The 18,703-nt window shown below is 44.2% G+C and overlaps 1 protein-coding gene across 1 annotated transcript in view; it reads left to right on the top strand.

Moving 5' to 3' along the window:
- The window catches only part of POLE (DNA polymerase epsilon, catalytic subunit), a 300,678-nt gene that overhangs the window by 57,881 nt on the left and 224,094 nt on the right, over window positions 1–18,703 (top strand). Inside the window, exon 7 of the mRNA XM_086943189.1 lies at window positions 1,016–1,160. Coding sequence (XP_086799315.1) covers window positions 1,016–1,160 — 145 coding nt within the window. The remainder of the gene's footprint in view (window positions 1–1,015; window positions 1,161–18,703) is intronic.

Raw genomic sequence — 18,703 nt, 5'->3', positions numbered from 1 at the left:
TAGCCTCCTCTGGGGTAGCAAAAAAATAAGCCTTTCCATTATGTTGTACAGCGAGTTTTGCAGTGAACATTAAGCTGTACCAAAGATCCAGGTTTTGTAGATTTATTTAGGTCGGTATGAAGTTCTTGACCTTGCAGGTGTAGTCCGGGAAGACCATAATGTTCCTCCTCTTGTATTGTGGAGCACAAATGCACCCAAATATGTTGCGATAGTGTATTGTGAGCCCTATTATTGAAAAGCTTGGCATTAATGACAAAAGGAGGTGCTCCTGGCTGAGGCACGGGTGCCAACACTCAGTGGGCATGTTCTATCGTGAAGAACTTGAAAAGTTTCTGTGGCTTCAGAGCAGTGGTGATCCAATCCTCCAGGATTAGCTCTGCAGGTTGTCTCTGCTCCTCCTGGGATGTCCTCAAATCTGATATTTTCTTCTGGAGCACCCCTCCGTATCCTTAATCAATTCCTCCTTGCGGGTGTCGAGCAACTGGAATGAAGCCACAGTCTTCTTTAGTGTCACTAGTCCCTGCTGGAGTTCTGTGATGTGTCCATCTGTTTCGGTCACCTTCTCCAAAATGCTACAGAAGTCTGCGTGAAGGAGGCCCACCTCAATGGCCACAGTATCGATTTTCACCAACATGGCCTCTTTTAAGCCAGTGATTGCCTTCATAATGTCAAACATTTTTGGTGCACCGGGCTCCATAGATGGAGCCTGGTTGGTCTGTACCCCTGCAGCACACTCATTCATGTATGACTTATTTGCTTTAGGGTTATACTAGGTAGTCTTGCATTTTGAAAGGAGTTTTTTAACAATGTTGCATAGTTTTTGTATGTGTGTTGGGGGTTTTGTTTTTATTTTTTAAGGCATAGTGTGATGTGACTCTGACATTTGATTCCTGAAGTCCACAAGTCATTGTGTGAAGTTGATGTAGGGAAACATGCATGCCCTTCTATAACCTGGAAATGTTCGCCTATTTGTAGCACTGCTGAAAATATTATTTTCAACCTTCTCCCTTTTCAGTGCTCTTGCTGGCACCAGCATGGCAATTGGGGAGGACGAAGGAACCTCCAAGAAGATTGCGGACCAGCTAGATAATATTTTGGACATGCGAGAGTATGATGTTCCCTACCATGTACGCTTGTCTATCGACCTGAAGATTCATGTGGTGAGTAAGAAGTGGGCAGAAAACCAATACATTCTTTATCCTTGGAAAGGAGCTACTTATTCACAAACTCTAAGTATGTAGTCTGGCTGAGGGAGTTGCTATAGACTAGCACAGATGAGATCTGTTGAAACCATGAATGGAGTAGGATGGTAACACCAACACAGATTATCCCTGGTGGTAAAGATTGCATCATTGTACGAAAAAGCTTGGAAGCTGGGCCCAGAAAGCATGCAACCTTGCCTGATGTGTCTGTATGTTGAATGCTAAGAGCATGGCCAGCAGGCGTGTTGTAATATCACATGGTTATTGAATGTGTTATTTTGTAGTAGTTGAGCCATTGTTTATTGCTTTCACCACATCTTCTATGTTCTCGCTGTCTAGGAACATGTTGGGTCTCCCCTCATTATACCCAAATAATTTTAGGCTTTGCATTTGTTTTAATGTGTTGTAACTGGTCTTGGTAGCACAATTTCTCACATTTATTCAGCATTAGCTGACAAGTTAATGGCTGTGCTAGACCTGTTGCTTGTGCTCCAAGTCTTGGCCTTGCATGCTTGCTGTTAACATCTCATGTTAATAGTAAAAAAAAGCTTGTGAGCAGGTTTAGTCATATGCCACACTTTATTCTTGATGTTCAATAATCGAAAAACTGACAGAAGGGTAATTCATATCACTTACTCCTTCTGGCCAGGATCCGAAAATATTTTTTGGTTCAAATTCTGGTTCTTGGCCAACCTGAGGGCAACTATTTTAGATTTCACAGATTTGTGGTGGTGACTGTAACCACTGCAAAGTCCACAGCTCCATTGTCAAAGCATCCCAGGAATATATACATATATTATTTGTGTTAATTGAAATTTGCATTAACCAAAACATACAGTTCAATATCAAGTTCCACAGAAATGGTTAGCCGGGTACATCGCAATGGAATAGGATTACACAAACCCATGATGATTGAATATGTCATTATAATGTTGATAGAGGAGCGAAAATGAGACAGGAGAGGAGAGGAAGAGGAGTGAGTGAGTGAGAGAAAATATATATACATATATATATATATATATATATATATATATATATATATATATATATATTACACCACGGACGTGGTATTATGGTTGAGATTTATCGACTATCTCTTCGTCCTTTGGAAAGGTCCTAAGCAAAAACTGGTCGAATACATTGATGCTTTAAACCAGAATGAAGTAGGTTTGAAGTTTACTTACAACATTCAAAAACAAGAAATTGACTTCTTAGACACCAAGGTCTATATAAAAAACAACAAACTGGAAACAACAGTCTTTAGAAAAAAGACCTCCACAAAGTGTCCTTTTTGGTACAAGCTTCCACCCCATGTCATTAAAACAAAGTATCCCGCACGGAGAATTTCTCCGAATGAGACGCAACTGTTCTGAACAGCTCGAAATGGAGACAAAATTTGCAGAAACTAAAAAACGGTTCACTGCTCGTGGATACAAATATTCAGAAATCAGACAAGGGGAACAAAGAGCGAGAAACAAAACTAGAACAGAGACTCTGATACCGTAACCCAGAGAAAGCCCATTGAGTGATGACAAACCACGAATGATTCTAACGTATTCAAAAGAAAGCTTTAAAATAAGACAAATTCTGACTAAATATTGGAGTGTGCTTAAAAAAGATCTGAAATTGGACGTTAATAGGAGAAAGACCCCTAATCACTTTCAGAAAAGCACCCTCTGTACAAGACACAGTAGTGAACACCCACTTTCGGAAAATCAAACCCTTGACGTGGTTAGAAAGAAGACAGTTGGGTTTTTCAAAATGTCCAACATGCAAAGCATGTAAAATTGGTAAAAATCTTAAAAGCTTGATAGATCCAAAAGATCGAAAATTTGAAATCAAAGACAAAATTACGTGCGAATCCCAATTCGTGGTATATCAACTACAGTGCTTCTGTGGGAAAAAAATCGGATCGACAACATGTGCTCTAAAAAAGCGAATATTGGAGCACATTCGCTCAATAACAAATGATGACTACAGCTATGCAATAGCAAAGCACCTGAAAACACACCCTGGAAAGACTTGGAAGGATGTAACATACTCCGGTATAGCTATGATCAAGGAAGAGGAGAGAGGTGGAGATCGAATTACAAAGCTACGCCGCCTTGAATCGAAACTGATAATAAGATTTAAAACTAAGACCCCGATGGGATTGAATGGGGACGATGAGATGTATGTGCATCTATAAAAAAGCATCTTAAGAGACTAAAAAGAGACTAGATTTATTGGTGTAAATACAGAAATCATGGACATAACTGAAATTTCAATGTAAAATTCAATGTATTCCTAATGCACAGTATGAATTAATGTGGTAAATAAGCAGAATTGTGAGAAACTTTATTTGTCAAAATGCCAAGAGTTTGTGAGTTACAATTGCTTATAGGGTCAGGTTATAATCAGGCACTCAGCCAACAACTTAACTAATGGACAATTTGTAATTCACTGTTTACTGTCCGTCATCTAATCTATTCCCTTCACATTACATGAGGCAATAGATCAGTATTGGTATAAACTTTACCACTACTTACCCTATTTAAATTGCATACATTAACTTTGCTAACTCAAAGCAAATTGATAACTGTTGAAAATCAACAGAAATACTGCAATTGCCTACAACACCCATAATGCATCGTAACCGGCCATGTGGGTGTTTTTGTATAAATTTGCAAAACAAACAAGGGACTATTGTTTGTATACCGTGACCAGGGACTGGTAAAGTCCGAAACGCGTAGGGTGGGAGAAACCTACAGAAAATAAAGCACTTAAACCAACTTGAAGTGGTGAGGTGATGAGGATCTTGATTCGAAAAGTATAGCGAGGCTGTCCCACTCCTCGCCGCCAGCGACAGCTAGAGAACGCTCCCCCCTCTTGGGACATTTGCTCGTGTATATATATATGTATGTCAAACTTAAAGGTGTGATTATGCGATAAACTAGGAAAGGGAGGAGACAGAGGGCACTCTAGGACTCATGAAGAGCTAATTAATCGATATCCAGGATAACATTGAAAATGTCATGGGGTTATGTGATAAAACCTATCCCAAGGGAGGGCGCACAATATGGAAAGAGAAACAGGTGAACGCGCTCGGGGCGTCACCTGCAAAGGAATAAAGAGGTGCACCTGTCCTTAACTCACTCCATGTGACTTTATCTGACTGGGAACCCTGACACAAGACCCAAACTAACTTTCAAAACAGGTTCCGGAGGGGAAACTCATGAGAAAGAGAAGTTATCCTCCTGAGAGTACATAAACTGGTACAATAGGTGGCTCCACACCGGAGCTCTTGGGCAACCGTGTAGACCTATGGCTCGTCCCTATGTCGGGCCACTGCCTCGGCCCGCACTGGCAGCATCTCTCCAAGCTGCACTGTTGGGAGGTGAGGACCTTTCCCATTTCAGTGTAATCATCAGTTTTGCTAGAAGAAGGTCCTGGTCCGTGAAATCCTTTTCATATATATTTATAACGAAACCTACCACAGGGGGAGCTTTTCTTTGCAGCCATTTCAATGTCTTTGTCAATTGAAGGATAATGGCTCAAGGTCCAGATTATATTCTACACAGCCTTCAATTTTTCCCAGCACAGATTCTCTACCAACAAACCAGAATCTGCATTGTCTCATTCAGGTAATCTGCATGTTGTTGGATGCAACCATGGGCATTCGCTTGCCCTCTACCCTCTGTGTGTGCCAACTATGAAAAGAAAAGTCAACAAAATAAAGTTAAATCTAAAGTAACACTTTTCCCCCTCTTATGAGCAAGGATTAAAAGTGGTTTGTTGGTAGCAGAGGATACTGTTTTGATGCCTCGAAAATCCATGTAGATCACCATATTGGATCTCTGTGAGAGAAACCATGTCCAACTTTCCTTTACATTACATCTGTTCCGCAGGGGAAGGTACTTTTTTGTTTTTTTCGAACTAGTATTTGTATAGCGTAGCTTCTTGATAAGAAGCTCTTGTAGCTGCACTTTAACTGGTCTGTCAGAAGTTAATACCACTGTTTGCCTGTTGCAAGGCTCTGTAAAACTTGAAAACTACTACAAAGCAGGTGATGTATTTCATTTGATGCATTTGAATTTGCAGAACATGCACAAGCATAACTTTTGAACCACTTGATTGGGCAAAGGCCAAAGATGTGAATGAAGAGGACATATTCTGGAGGGTACCCTTGCTGGAACCCACCCCGATCAAAAAATGGTCGCAAGCTGCACTTCAGTTAAACGCGATATCCTTAGAATATAGGTTAAGGGCCACAAATGGTAGAACTATTTCAGACAGACGAGTAGGAATTACTTTTGCTGGACCAAATGGGTAAAGTAGGCATGTCTACTTACTAGTGGAATTGAAACTCTGGCCGTTGGTACAGGATATGGTCATAATCCCATTGTGTGACCGTGATCATAACCCCCTTATTCTGTCTATTCATAATCCCTGTGGTGGTATTGGGAGAGATCCCCCAACAACATTAAGCACAAAGATTTTAACCCCTACAAGCGATAAGCGACGACTCAAATGGCCTGTGGTATTGGTGGACGATTCCAAGCTAGATTTGATTAAGGGTGCCCTAATTAAGCATTTTGCGACCCTAACATTAGCGACCACGGACTTGCCTAAACAGAGTAGTTGTAGTACCATCCATAGGGAATCTTTGCTCACCTGGCCCACTTTTTTCACGCCCCGAATCATAAGACCAGGTTATATCAGGGAAGACATTTATGGTTCAATAAAGAGTGTAGGACCTTGAGAGGGAGACTGACTGTTGCTATTAAAAACAGAGAGCCAGCGAGTATTCGCAAAGCCGGGAAGGAATATAAACAGGCGCAGGGTAAAGCCAAAAAAGAATGGGAGGAGAGGAGCTGGGAAGAGCTAGGAGAGGCCATTGGGCATCCTGATAGTCTGACGTTTTGGTCCATGGTGTCTAAAAGTAATTTCGAACGTACATCTCCCTTGGCAAATAATATTCAGGCCGTTGAATGGCATGAACATTTTATTGAGCTATATTCTAGCGGTCCCTTTATTGATAGTTCCCAGACGCTCCATGATATAGGTTTTCCGGTATGTACACTCACGTTCACTATGGAGGAGATACTGTGCTGCCTTGATGCCATTATCCCAGCAAAAGCCCCCGGTCCCGATGGCATCCCTGGAGACCTTTTTCGTGCTGACAGGGAACACTGGGCAACTTATTTTATGAGACTGGCCAACAATATTACTTGGGGGCTAGGGGAGCATCCCGGACACCTGGAAGGGGACAGAAGTAATGCCCATGTTTGAGAAGGGGGACAGGTCGAAGCCCACCAACTACTGTCCAATTAGCTTGATAGATTGTGCCCAGAAGGTCTTCTGCCGCTCGCTGCTTGTTAAAATCCAGACCTGGATGGAGGAGAATGACATCCTCTCTCCTCTCCAGGCGGGCTTTCAGCGGAAGCCGAGACTATGGACCAGGCGTTTCGCCTGGTCCTGCTGTATTGGAAGGTAGTTGTGCTGGACAAAGGCAGTTTATATATGCCTTTATTGATCTTAAAACAGCTTTCCACCTGGTCCCCAGGGATTTATTTTGGCAAGTCCTTCGGGACATGGGTATGCCTTTGGAACTTTTAGAACTACTTATTAGGCTACATGAGGATAATTTTGCCTGTGTAAGGTGGGGAAGCCAGGGCCAAAACACCGAGCCATTCAAGATCAGGTGGGTTGTTCGCCAAGGGTGTGTCCTGACCCCCACCCTCTTCTCCCTTTATGTAGACCAGGTGGCCGATCTGTTGTGCTCTGCTCCAGCCGACGCTCCCTAGTTGGTAAACCACAAAATAGCTACTTTGTTTGCAGACGACACCCTCTTGGTGTACAAAACTCCCATGGGCCTACAAACATTTTTACATTGTTTTAAGACCTTTTGTGATGAGAGGTTTTTGGTCATGAACACCACTAAAACTAAGCTGATGATGCTAAAGCCCCACAAATCTTTTAAAGGTAACCTGGTCCTTGATAATGTCCCGCTCGAACAAGTGAGTTCGTTTGATTACCTGGGAATCAAGCTGTCCGAGGGAATGGCATAGAAGAAACATCTAGAGAGGGTGTCCCTGAAATGTTCCCAGTTAACTGGGGCCTTGTGACGGGAGCACTGCCTCTCTTATACCAGGCCTGTAGCCCCCGTACTTAAGCTATATAGTTGCAAGGTTGTGAGTAGTGTGCTCTATGGGGTAGAACTGTGGGGTTCCATAAATGTTAACATCCTGTCAACAATAGAAATCAAGTTTTCCTAGGAGCCTGGTATCACTTCCACAGAGCACTCCCCTCCTTCCCTTGAAACTTGACATGGGTGTCAAGTCTATCAATGACCAGGTGAGCTTACGCCCATTGCTCTACTGGCATAGATTGGTCACAACCCCCGAACTGACGTCCTATGCCGCTGCTTTTACTGAAGTTTCTGCCTTAGACACAGACCACAAAATTGGGTGGATTAAATACATAAATACCATACGGGCAGACATAGGTGTGCCTAAGGAGCTAGAAGTTCTTCCACCCACATTTTCTAGGGACCTATTAAAATCACAGTTTTGGGCATGGGTAGAACTGAAGAATTTCTTGAAAGTACGCCATGGCTGCTTAACTGATGTGTTCACTGATATTAAATCCAGCAGTCGGTTAGAAAGTTATCTTGATTTTATAAAAGTACCGGCACACAGAAAACTGTATACTCAGTTTAGATACGACTGCCTACTCATCAATGCTTGTACTAACACTTGGCTGACAAATACACTACAGCCGAAGGGCTGTCCCTCTTGTCCATGCCCTAATGAAACAATAGTCCATGTATTCTTTGCCTGTGCTGCCTATGCCAGACCTAGAAGGAACTGGCTAACTCCGGTATGCAGACAACTTGGGACACATAGCCATAAAGACGCCCTACGTATTTTAAAGTCGGATGTGAGACCACTCTATGCTTGTGCAAAGGCAACATTTCTGGGGCAATTTTGGGCCATTAGTAGGAGGGCTCTATCTACTTCCCTGACTGACATGAATAAAACAAACTGAAATCTAAATGATTAGACCAGTTGGGCGCATACTCTGCACTAGCATTTTGGTTTGTAAATAACTGGTTTTATGCTACTATTTTAAACATTTATCCTTTTACTGGTCATTTGGGGCACGGGTTTTAAAATGAATGTTGTTGCGTAACCAGGCTGCATATTTGCTAATTTAAGACAAAAACAAAATCTATATAGGCACTAGCACTTCAGCTCTGTTTTGATAGGACAAATCATTTAAATGTTGAAATTAGTTTATCTTTGTACCCTTTATGTACTTGTAACTTTGTGTCAAGTTTTTTGCCAATTATTATTCTTCTTTCTTAAATTTCCAAGAGTCTGTATAGGGAGCATTTTATAGTACCTTTTACCCTGTTCATTGCCATACAATCCCCATTTATTATCGGGACCTGCGGATGGTCGAACGGTCGACGGACGGAATTCCAAGATTATAGATGGAGTCCCCATTGGATCCATGAGGGTTTACATCTCTCCCTTATAAAACCGGCGCCCTCTGATTGATGAAACCTTACACCTCTATACAGTTATTTCGAATGGAGTGAATACCACGCTATTAATCAATGTAATCGGTGAACCTAGGAGAATTTATCGACTGCGTATCCACAGACCATCCTCAGAATACTTACCCGACAACTATAAACCAGCTGGTGGACTGATTCCCAGATTATACTTCAGATTGCAAGCAATCGTTCGTGCTTCATCCGCCATTTAAGATATTGGTGCATGAATACAGACTTCCTGAAGAAGGCTTACGCCGAAACGCGTTGAAAAAGGAATGCACTTCTGTATTTTTTTACAATAATTAATTTAATTGTTTATTATTTCACCGTATGCACATGTATTGTCCTTTTTATATATAGTAAATTGTATTTATAATGAATTAAAAAAAATAATTGCTATGAAAAAAAGATGTTATAAAAATAAAATATCATAATAAATTAACACTAGAGTGTTTCTAGTCATTAGTTAGGTTAGTTTTCTCTCCCCTTTCTCAACCAGGCACATAACCCGGTGCACATTTACCCCCACATGCTGTTTCCTCGCCAGGGTTCATCCAATTAGGCAGGGGCCCCATTCTTCCTAAACCATTGCCATACAAGATTCATGTGCTTACTTCTTTTATGGTACTGTAAAACCGAAATAAAGACTTTTGATTGATTGAATGCTTGTGGTACTGCCGAATATGCTCTTGTATGTAAGTGGGTGTAGAGATGAACAGGGACATACTTAGATTGGAGAAGTTCCACTATGGGGTCAAGAACTGATCATCGGAAAGTGGAAGGATTAAAGTTTGGTCTTTATAGCATTAAGTAGAATTGCATTCGAGGGACATTGCAGTTTCGTCTGTACTAGCTGAAAAAGACTTGACTTAAAGAGTTGTTATTGGTCAAGTGCAAGTGTTTCTTTTTTTCTTTTTATTAACAACCATCGACCGCGAGCACACATTACAGCGATACAGTCAGTCTGATCAAGCACTTTCAAATTTGACAATCATAATGCACATTTTACACTTTTAGGACAAATCAAGGTGAAAGCAAGTCATCAAGGGCTAGTTGTTGCAGTGGGGTACAGATGTTTCCTCTATAGAAATTCCATGTCCCCCCATATCCAGGACCATTTCTTAGGTCAGCCATGAGCCACATAAACAGTTTTTTTTGCAGAACATGCACCAGTCCATGCTAGTCTTCCAGTCTTTCAGAGTAGGAGGGGCGGCTGCCCCCCAAGCCTGGGCTATGTTCCTTTTAGCCACCATGAATCCAAGTGTGGTCCACTGCGTCTGGTGTGTGTTTAGGTCAGTTGGCTCCCATATGTTGAGCAAACAGGAAACCCTGGGAAAGGATGAGCGTAAGGAATGCCATATTTGTCTGTAACAAAAATGTTCTGAGTCAGCCAGCTCATGTTCTTTCTGTAGTGAATTGAACATTTTTATGTCTCCATTTTCCCAAATATTTTGGCTGTGGGAGAAACCAATCATAACCCACTTGTCGAATCCCTTAGTCTGCCACAGGTTTCCCAGTTTCGCGAAATCCCATAAAGGGGAGGGGGGGGGGGGCACGGCGGCCAATGTCAATTTACCCTCACATCCCAGAGATCTGTTGGCAGCGTGCCAGACAGTTATTGAGTGCCCAGTGGGGCCAATCAGTGGAGGTAGAACTGGTTTGGAGTACAATGGTCTATTGTAGTTCCCACCCGGGAAAAGCCACCTATCCATGCGTTAGCCTGGGTCATCAGGGGGCCCCATAGGTGCCTTGATTGATGGCAGCCAGGTGAGCAGCCCAAAAATTTATCCTGAAGGCAGGAAGCGTGATACCACCATCATACCATTTCAAAGTCAATTTGCTGAGGGCTATACGCGGTGGTGCATTCCATAATAGTTCCCCCTGGAGTTGTTCAGTTTCTTTAAAGTAAGCAATGGGGACAGCATCAAGTGAGTTTTGCAAGTCGTAGAGGAAGCGGGGGAGGGACATCATTTTAAAAAGTGCGGCTCTCCTGAGGAGGGACAACAGGAGGGTTCTCCAGCTGGCTATGTCACGCCTCAGTCTCTGGAGAGGGGGAAGGAGATTGTTGTTATAGCGGAGCGTGGAATCTAGGGAGACGAATATCCCTAAATATTTGAACCCCGATTTACTGAGTTGAATTGAGCAGTTAGAGGGCAAAACTGCCATATCCCCATGAAGGGGATACAGATGATACTTAGCTCAGTTAATCTTCAATCCGGAATATCTATCAAACACTAGCAATTTGTCTAGTAAAGCTATTAGTGATTTTCGGGGGTTGTTGAGATAGAGTAAAACGTCATTTACGTAAAGTGATATCCGGTCTTCCTAGTCTGCTGACCAACAGAATCCACGGATCACGAGATTCTGCCGGATCCAGGCCGCTAACTGTTCAAGTGCCAAGGCAAATAAGAGAGGAGAGAATTTTAGGGTCGGCATTGAGAAGAGAAATAGGTAGATATGAAGCGCAGTCTGTTTTAGGTTTGCCGTCTTTATGGATGACAACAATGTTAACTATGCGCTGATCCAGCGTAAGTTCACCTGACTCCCTGCTCTCCTCAAACATGACCTTAAGGTGGGCTGCCATTGTGTCCGGGTGGAGTTTATACAGTTCTATAGGGATTCCGTTAGGGCCAGAGGCCTTACCCGATTGAAGTGATCTAATTGCCTGGGATATTTCATCTGTGGTTAAAGAACTGTCCATTGGTTGATTATCAGCCAAGATAAGGGTGGGCAGAACAGCGGTGAGTGATCAGAGATGCCACTAGCTAAGTGTCGGACCTTGTGGATGTATGAGGTTTGAGAGCTGGGAACCAAGATATAATCAAGGCGGGAGAAACTGTGGTGGGCACCGGAGTGGAATGTTTATTGCTTTGTCTCTGGGTTGAACGTGCACCAGGTATCTATAAGCCCCATGGCCTCAAGGAAGCCAGGTAACCAGCAGGAAGCGGGCCCCAACTCCTCTCGAGGAGGGTATCGGTCCAGCCCACCCGAGCACACAGAATTAAAGTCGCCCCCCTCCCCCCCCCCCCCCCCCCCAACACCAGCAGCCCCTCCGGAAGAGGAGCGTAGTTGTTTGGAGGCCAGGTGGAATATAAACAGACAACAGTGTGAGGACCCGTCCCTCCCAGGACCCAGTGATACCTATATATCGACCCCTGTCATCGTTCCTGGTGGAGTCTATGCTAAGAGGGAATGTGTTCTTAATTATAATGCCCACCCCTCTGGAGCCGGTCGTTAATCCTGCATGTGCCACTAGTTTATATCCGCACCGGTTCATCGCTCTACAGGAGTGACCCATGAGGTGTGTCTCTTGAAGAAGCACAACATCAGGGCCCTGTTTCTTGATATACTGCAGAACAATACTCCTCTTAATTTGACATTCCAACTTAATATTTTGATGCTTTTATCCCAGTGTGTGTGCATTGGTGATGTAATAAAGCTTTTGTGCCTTCGCCGTGCCTGAAATTCTGTGTCGATGAAAAAAAACTAACAAAGAAAAGTACCTTCAAACCCCCCATCCAACACCCCCCCCCCCCTACCAGCTTCCCTGCCCTCTGGACTTATAACTGCCCATACCAAACTGGCAGAGTGCCTGTCGCCCAAATTCTAATCATAAGACACAACTAAAATTAGAAAGGAGGAGGAAAGCCAACACTCCATCCCCCCCGACCCATCTGTAAATCAATTGTCCCCAGTTGGGCCATCTTTCAGGCTTCTCCGGTGTAAGACGGAACATGGTGAGATTATGGCTAGCTGTGGGGCCCTTGGACCCCTTTACCTGACCAAGTTCGTGTGAACGACAAAGGCACCCAGCGACTCTCAGTCTCGGTCCTGCAACTCCGGATCGCCGTCCCCACTCCTCCTTCCAGGGTCATCTTCGACTATGCTGTCCAGCCAGTCCGAAACCACTTCTGGATTGTCAAAGAACCACGCCCGTCCCCCAGATTCCACACGGAGACAAGCTGGGAACATCAGAGCGTATTTAAGTCCCTTCTCTCTGAGCTTCTTTTTGCCGCCCATGAATGTTCGCCGATGTCTTTGCACCAATTGCGTAAAGTCCGGGAAAAAGGATAGAACGGCATTCTCGTAGTGCAGAGGGGGTGCGGACCGCGCATGCTGCAGAATTGCGTCCCTGTCCCTGAAATTCAGGACGCAGGCTATTAGTGGACACGGCGGTGCACCAGGCTTAGGTCGTCTGCCCGCGACTCCGTGTTCGCGTTCAGTGGTGAAAAATGTTCCCAGTCCCTTACGTTTGAGGTGATTTAGGATGAGGTTCTCTACAAACAAGTCCGGCGCTGGCCCCTCCGATTTTCAGGCACTCCCAAGATGCGGACATTGTTGCGCCGGGAACGACCTTCATAGTCCAGTTAGCATTCGGCCACCTCACAGGAGGTTTTGAGATCTCGGACTTCTAGTTGGAGTAGAGACACGTCGTCCGTCAGACTGGCTGTCTTTATTTCCAGAGTTTTGACTTTCTCATTCATTTTTGTGAGGTCTACCCGAATTAGGTTGCAAGTGTGTTTCTTAAAAGTTGCAAGAGGATTGAATATAAACATAAGTTATTTGTATCTATGGACCGTTTGTAGCTTTTCATTTTGTAAATACCAGGACCCCTTTTATAAATATTTTTCTGCTGAATATCACCGTTTCAGTTTTGTCTAAATTCATTTCCATGGAGTTAATCTGGCAAACTGTTAACGTCTTTTCAAGCCTTTCTGAGTTTTGCTTTATAATACTGTATCATCTGCATATTACAGAATTGGCACCTTTAGCCTAATCGTGCTGCATTTGCAGCTAGACGTTTAACGGTCTCGTATGCATCCGAGATAAAAATGTTAAATAAGGTAGGAGCAAAAACACAGACTTGCTTAAGGCCATTAGGTGTTGGAATTTTTCTGGATATTGCATCTTTTCTTCCAGCCTTTATCTGAACCCAGGTATTGGAACATTCCACCTTCACTACTAAAAGCAATCAAGCTTCTCCATACCATTTCACCGGCTTCCGCTACTGCAGGTGCTCTGGAACCTCATCAAGAGCTGCTATTGCGGTGATTTGGTGCTGCCTCTGGATTTCGGATACACTGTTATAAGTCTCTGCTGTTCACGCTGACGTCCCTTTTCTCCGTAACCGCGACAGGTGCTTCCGAATACCACACTCCCTTAGGTCTGTGATACTTTTAAATACCTGAGGGTCCGTGTCTATCACTGAGACAGGGACCTGGTTGATGGCAACCCAAATAGAGCCCTCACTGGTGCATGAACTTCCCTCCATTTTTGGACCACATAGCCATTCTCCGCTATGGAGTGTATAGCTATTTCTAAGATGCTCCTTCTCCACATGTTGTTATATTACTTCTGCGCTCTTCCTGTTCTCCTCCCACCAAAGTTTTTTAGGGAGTTGCAAATACTCTTGACCACACTAATTTGGGCACCGGGTACGTGGCGTGTAGTGCCTCACAAGCTGTGCGCCCCTTTGGAGGAGGGCGGCCTGGGCGCCCCGCACTATGAATATTATGTAGCTGCACAACTGCAGTGGCCCCTCGCCTTCCGTATATCCCTGAATGATCTCTCTGGGCTTTGCCGGGCTTTGCCGCCCTGGGTTTAAGACCAGATGCGACCAAATGGACAGACCGCAGCCCCATGACGTGTGGCGACGTCTTTAACAATGAAATTCTTTGCATTTTCAAGAGTTTAGTAGACTATTACGGTATACCACCAGGATCCTTCTTCCTTTATGCCTCGCTTACTAGAAACTTACACATGGTTTTGCATAGGACGCATGATGAGGCAGAAACCTCCAAACTTTTTATGGTGGTGCTAACACACGGGAGTGACTGCCATGCAATCACCCACTTGTATGGCTCTCTGCGAGCGGATAGAGGTACACCGCTGAAGACTCACCGTTCCGACTGGGACGAGTCTATAACTATTGCACTCACAGATAAGCAATGGTCTCAATGTGTTGGGGTCTCGAAGTGCGTTTCTACGAACACACAACTAAAATATACGCAATTTAACTATCTCCAGCATACTTATCTTACCCCGATGAGACTGGCACGCATGTACCTGGGTATCTCAGACTCCTGCCCCTGCTGCTGGAACGCTACTGCTGGCTTTATTCATATGTAAATAACAACAATATCTCAATTGGATTCATTTAAAACATCAGAAACCATTGCATGTACAAGACATTACAAGAGAACTGGGAAGGAAGAGAGATTCGAAATTTCAAATAGTTTGGAAGTGCATATAGCATCATATATACAAGGACATGTTTAAACAAAAACAATCGTCAGAACAATTTACAATAACAACACTGGAGGCATATAATGTGTAAGGCAACCCAAGGGGGCTTAGTGTGCTACTTGATAGTGAGACGAACGGCGCAAGTAACCTAAGGGTGAACACAGCGAGGGACGCAAATTGACAACAAAAATGAAAAACACAATATATACAAGGTTTGTCTGTTCCTCTTTAGTGAGTTGGTATTGGTAAGTATTTAGGGAACCACAGTAGATCATGCGCCATGAGTTGCGCTGTATAGTGGGTTATTCATATGGTATGGACTTGCCCCAGGCTTGTTCCCTACTGGGACGAGAAAAACATAATTCTGTAGGAGGCCTTGGACTCTCCTCCTAAAAACGGCCTTCATTACTTATTAGGGATCACCTTCCACTCTGCAGCGCATAAAGCTGTCAAATTTATTGATCTAGCATTGGTTCTAGCTAACCGCAGAATAGTCATGTGTTATAAATCAGCTACTGCTTCTCCCATTAGGTTGTGGCTGTCCGATCTGTGCCCCAGCATTGTTTTGGAACAGTAAGTACTGCACAATGCGGGGACAGAGTACATAACCCCATCCTCCTATTTGACATGAAATCTATGGAAATAGTGAAGATCAAGTCTGCTGGCACTCTTCCTGACTGGGTTTGTGCTGGCCTGGCGTGGGAATCTATGCTTGGGTCATTCTGCTGTCTCCTCCCATCCGCCAGTCTCCTCCTGTTTAGAATGGAGTAACATGTCCGGTGGCTGTCCCCTTCCTGCTTTTCTCTCCCTTCTCATTGCTCCAGACATACTACACTGTTTATCTTGGGTCGTCACACAAATATATTGGTATAGTCTATATACTGTTTTTGTTATTCTGTTTTAACTTTTGTTTACCGTATTGATATTGTAACGCTCCGAACTACTGTACACTGTAAAAATGTCAGTCTATGATGTTAAACAACCGATTAACACCCTTGTATTGCATGTAAAGATATATTTTTTTTCTGTTTGTCCTGCTGGAATCCATGACTGTATTTATCATTGTCAAATATGCGCATTATGTCAATAAAGAAATGTAAAAAAAAAGATCAGTTTTCTTAGCCATTAGCCGGAGCTCTTCAGCTAAAGCTCCTGGCCCTGATGGGCTACCAATGGACCTTTATCAATATAATCTGGACTTGTGAGCCCCACTTTTAACTAACATTTTTAATAATTGTCTGCACTTCCTGTTCTATCTTACTAAATAATTTTGGGGGCACGCTGAACGGCGTGTTCTGCCCCACGTAGATAAGGCGTGGGAGGGTCATCATTTTATAAAGTGCAGCTCTTCCCTAACCGGGTGAACAGCAGCGTACGGCAGTGACTCACATCATTGTGCAGTATCTCTAACTGTCAGTAGAGGTTTTATCTGAGAAATTTTTGTGGGTCCCTAGTAATGTGGATACCCATTTATTGGCATCTGTCCACCACAATCGGGGCCTCGTAGTCTGACTGGAGCCAGGGGATCCCCCCTTCCCCCACCCCGATAGTGGGAAAAAGCAGTGATTTGGACCAGTTTATCCTGTATCTTGAATGCCTTCTAAACGCCTCAAAGATTTGTAGCAGTCTGCTCACTGAGCAATATGGATGGGTGACGCATAGCAGGATGTCATCTGCGTAGAGAGATATACGCTCTTCCAATCCCTGGGGCATAGGGATCCCCCTGATCAATTGGTCCCCTCGAACCCACGCCGCTAGCGGCTCCAGTGCTAGTGCAAATATTAGTGGGGAGAGAGACCAGCTTGGTGCGTCCCCCTGCCCAGCTGGCATATTCGGGAAGTGGTACCATTTACTCGTACCTGGGCTAATAGTTCCTGGTATAGTACCTGAACCCCTTTGCTGAAATTCAGTCCAAAGCCTATACTTGGTAGTACAGTAAAGATGTATTTCCATTGAATACTGTTAAAACCCCATTGTTGCGTCTAGCGCCATAATCACAGCTCTGTCTAAAAACGGTGGCTCGGTTTGGCTTAGGACTCCATATAGATGTCTGAGATTCAGTTGGGTGCTACGATGCGGTATAAAGCCTGACTGGTCCGTATGAATTATTTTTGTGACGATTCCCCTAAGCCTTGTTTCTATCATTGTTGCAAACACTTTAGGTTCCCCATTCAGGAGGGATATCGGGCGATATGAGCTACACTGGGAGGAGGGTTTCCCTGTCTTGTGGATGGTAACGATTGTGGCAAGATTCTGACCCCACTACTTCTTCCTCCATCAGGTCAGAGTCCAGTTCCTCCTGATCTTGCTGGGTCAATGTCTGTAGGTCTAAGGCAGCCATCTAACCCCCTTCTGTTTCCAAACTGGTCATCTAGGATTCTCAGTGCCAAGATGCTCCCTCCGGAGCGAACGTCGCGCTCTATAAATACCCCCACAAATACAAATACAAATACAAAAGAGACCGTAAGAGCTCAGTGCTGTCTAACGCTGTTTCTGGGTCTGGGGGTGTATAGAGTCTCTTAGTAGGAGGCAAAAGTCTCCGCTATTTCCAAGTTTGCTTTATAGGTTACACCATTATTGTCTCTAATTTCTAGAACCCATGCTTTCTCCCTGTCTCGGCCCTCCAGTCAGATCAGGAGTTTGCCAGCCTTATCTCCCACATCATATATCCGATGTTGTGTCGCCAGAGCATACGTCCTAGCTCTGTTCCCCCCACAAGGCGCGGAGCTCATCTTGTTTTAGCCGCAACTGATGAGACCATGCCCTCGATCTATCCTCCCCTACCCATTTCTCTAGCTCTAGGATCCATAATGTCATTTACATCACCCCCAGTATCAGTGTGCCAGTTGGCAAGGCCAAGAGGGAACGTTCCGCCCAGGTATGACAAGGTTCTTGCCTGAAGACTAGGCGGGATAAAGAGGGAGCACAGGTTCAGAGTTTTGCCCTCCCAAAAGCTCCCCTGCGGGTCATTCCAAGTGCGTTGTACTGTATAGGGGATTGATTTCTTGAGAAGTAGTCTACCCCTAGGGAGTCTGTCGTAAAACATGCATGGTCAAGTATGGTGTATCTGAACCGATCTAGGACTCTATAACTGGTGCCTTTAGGGTGTGTCTCCTGGCGCAAATATAACATCAGGAGCCTGTCGCCGACTATGCTGTAGGACTTGGGTGCGTTCAATCTTATGGCCCAGTCTGTTCATGTTCCATGACCATATAAAGTTTTCTATTTTGTGCCGCTACTTGTGTGTGGCAATGCTGCCCCGTCTCCCATAACCTGAATTTAGAAACCATTTTGGCGATTCCTCCCCCCCCCCCCCCCGACTCCACCATGCCACTGTGATGCATTAATAGTCAAAACATAAAAGCTTGTTCGAACACCCGCCCCCCCCAAAATTTCTCCCTGCTACCCTGCTTAGTGAGCTACAACATGCCCATCCCACCAGCTTACAGAGTGCCTAGCGCCCAATTTAACCTTTGATACTTCTAACTGTAGAGGCGGGGAACATACCAGCCCAAGACTTGACTTCGTTATTTTAGCTAACATTTACAACTCCTGTAGGTAGAATCTTAGTGAGTGGCTACCCTTATTTGCCATTTTGCAGGGAAGGTTTTCCAATCCCACCCCAGAAGCCTCAGTCTTCCAGATTCTTAAACATTTGCGGACAGGCAGACCTATTACATTTGTGGATGAATCATCGAGGTTTCAATTTAAT

The sequence above is a fragment of the Lissotriton vulgaris genome, chromosome 11 (genome assembly GCF_964263255.1).
Source record: "Lissotriton vulgaris chromosome 11, aLisVul1.2, whole genome shotgun sequence".
In the NCBI taxonomy this organism is placed as follows: domain Eukaryota; kingdom Metazoa; phylum Chordata; class Amphibia; order Caudata; family Salamandridae; genus Lissotriton; species Lissotriton vulgaris.
This window is presented reverse-complemented; position numbering and strand designations above follow the sequence as displayed.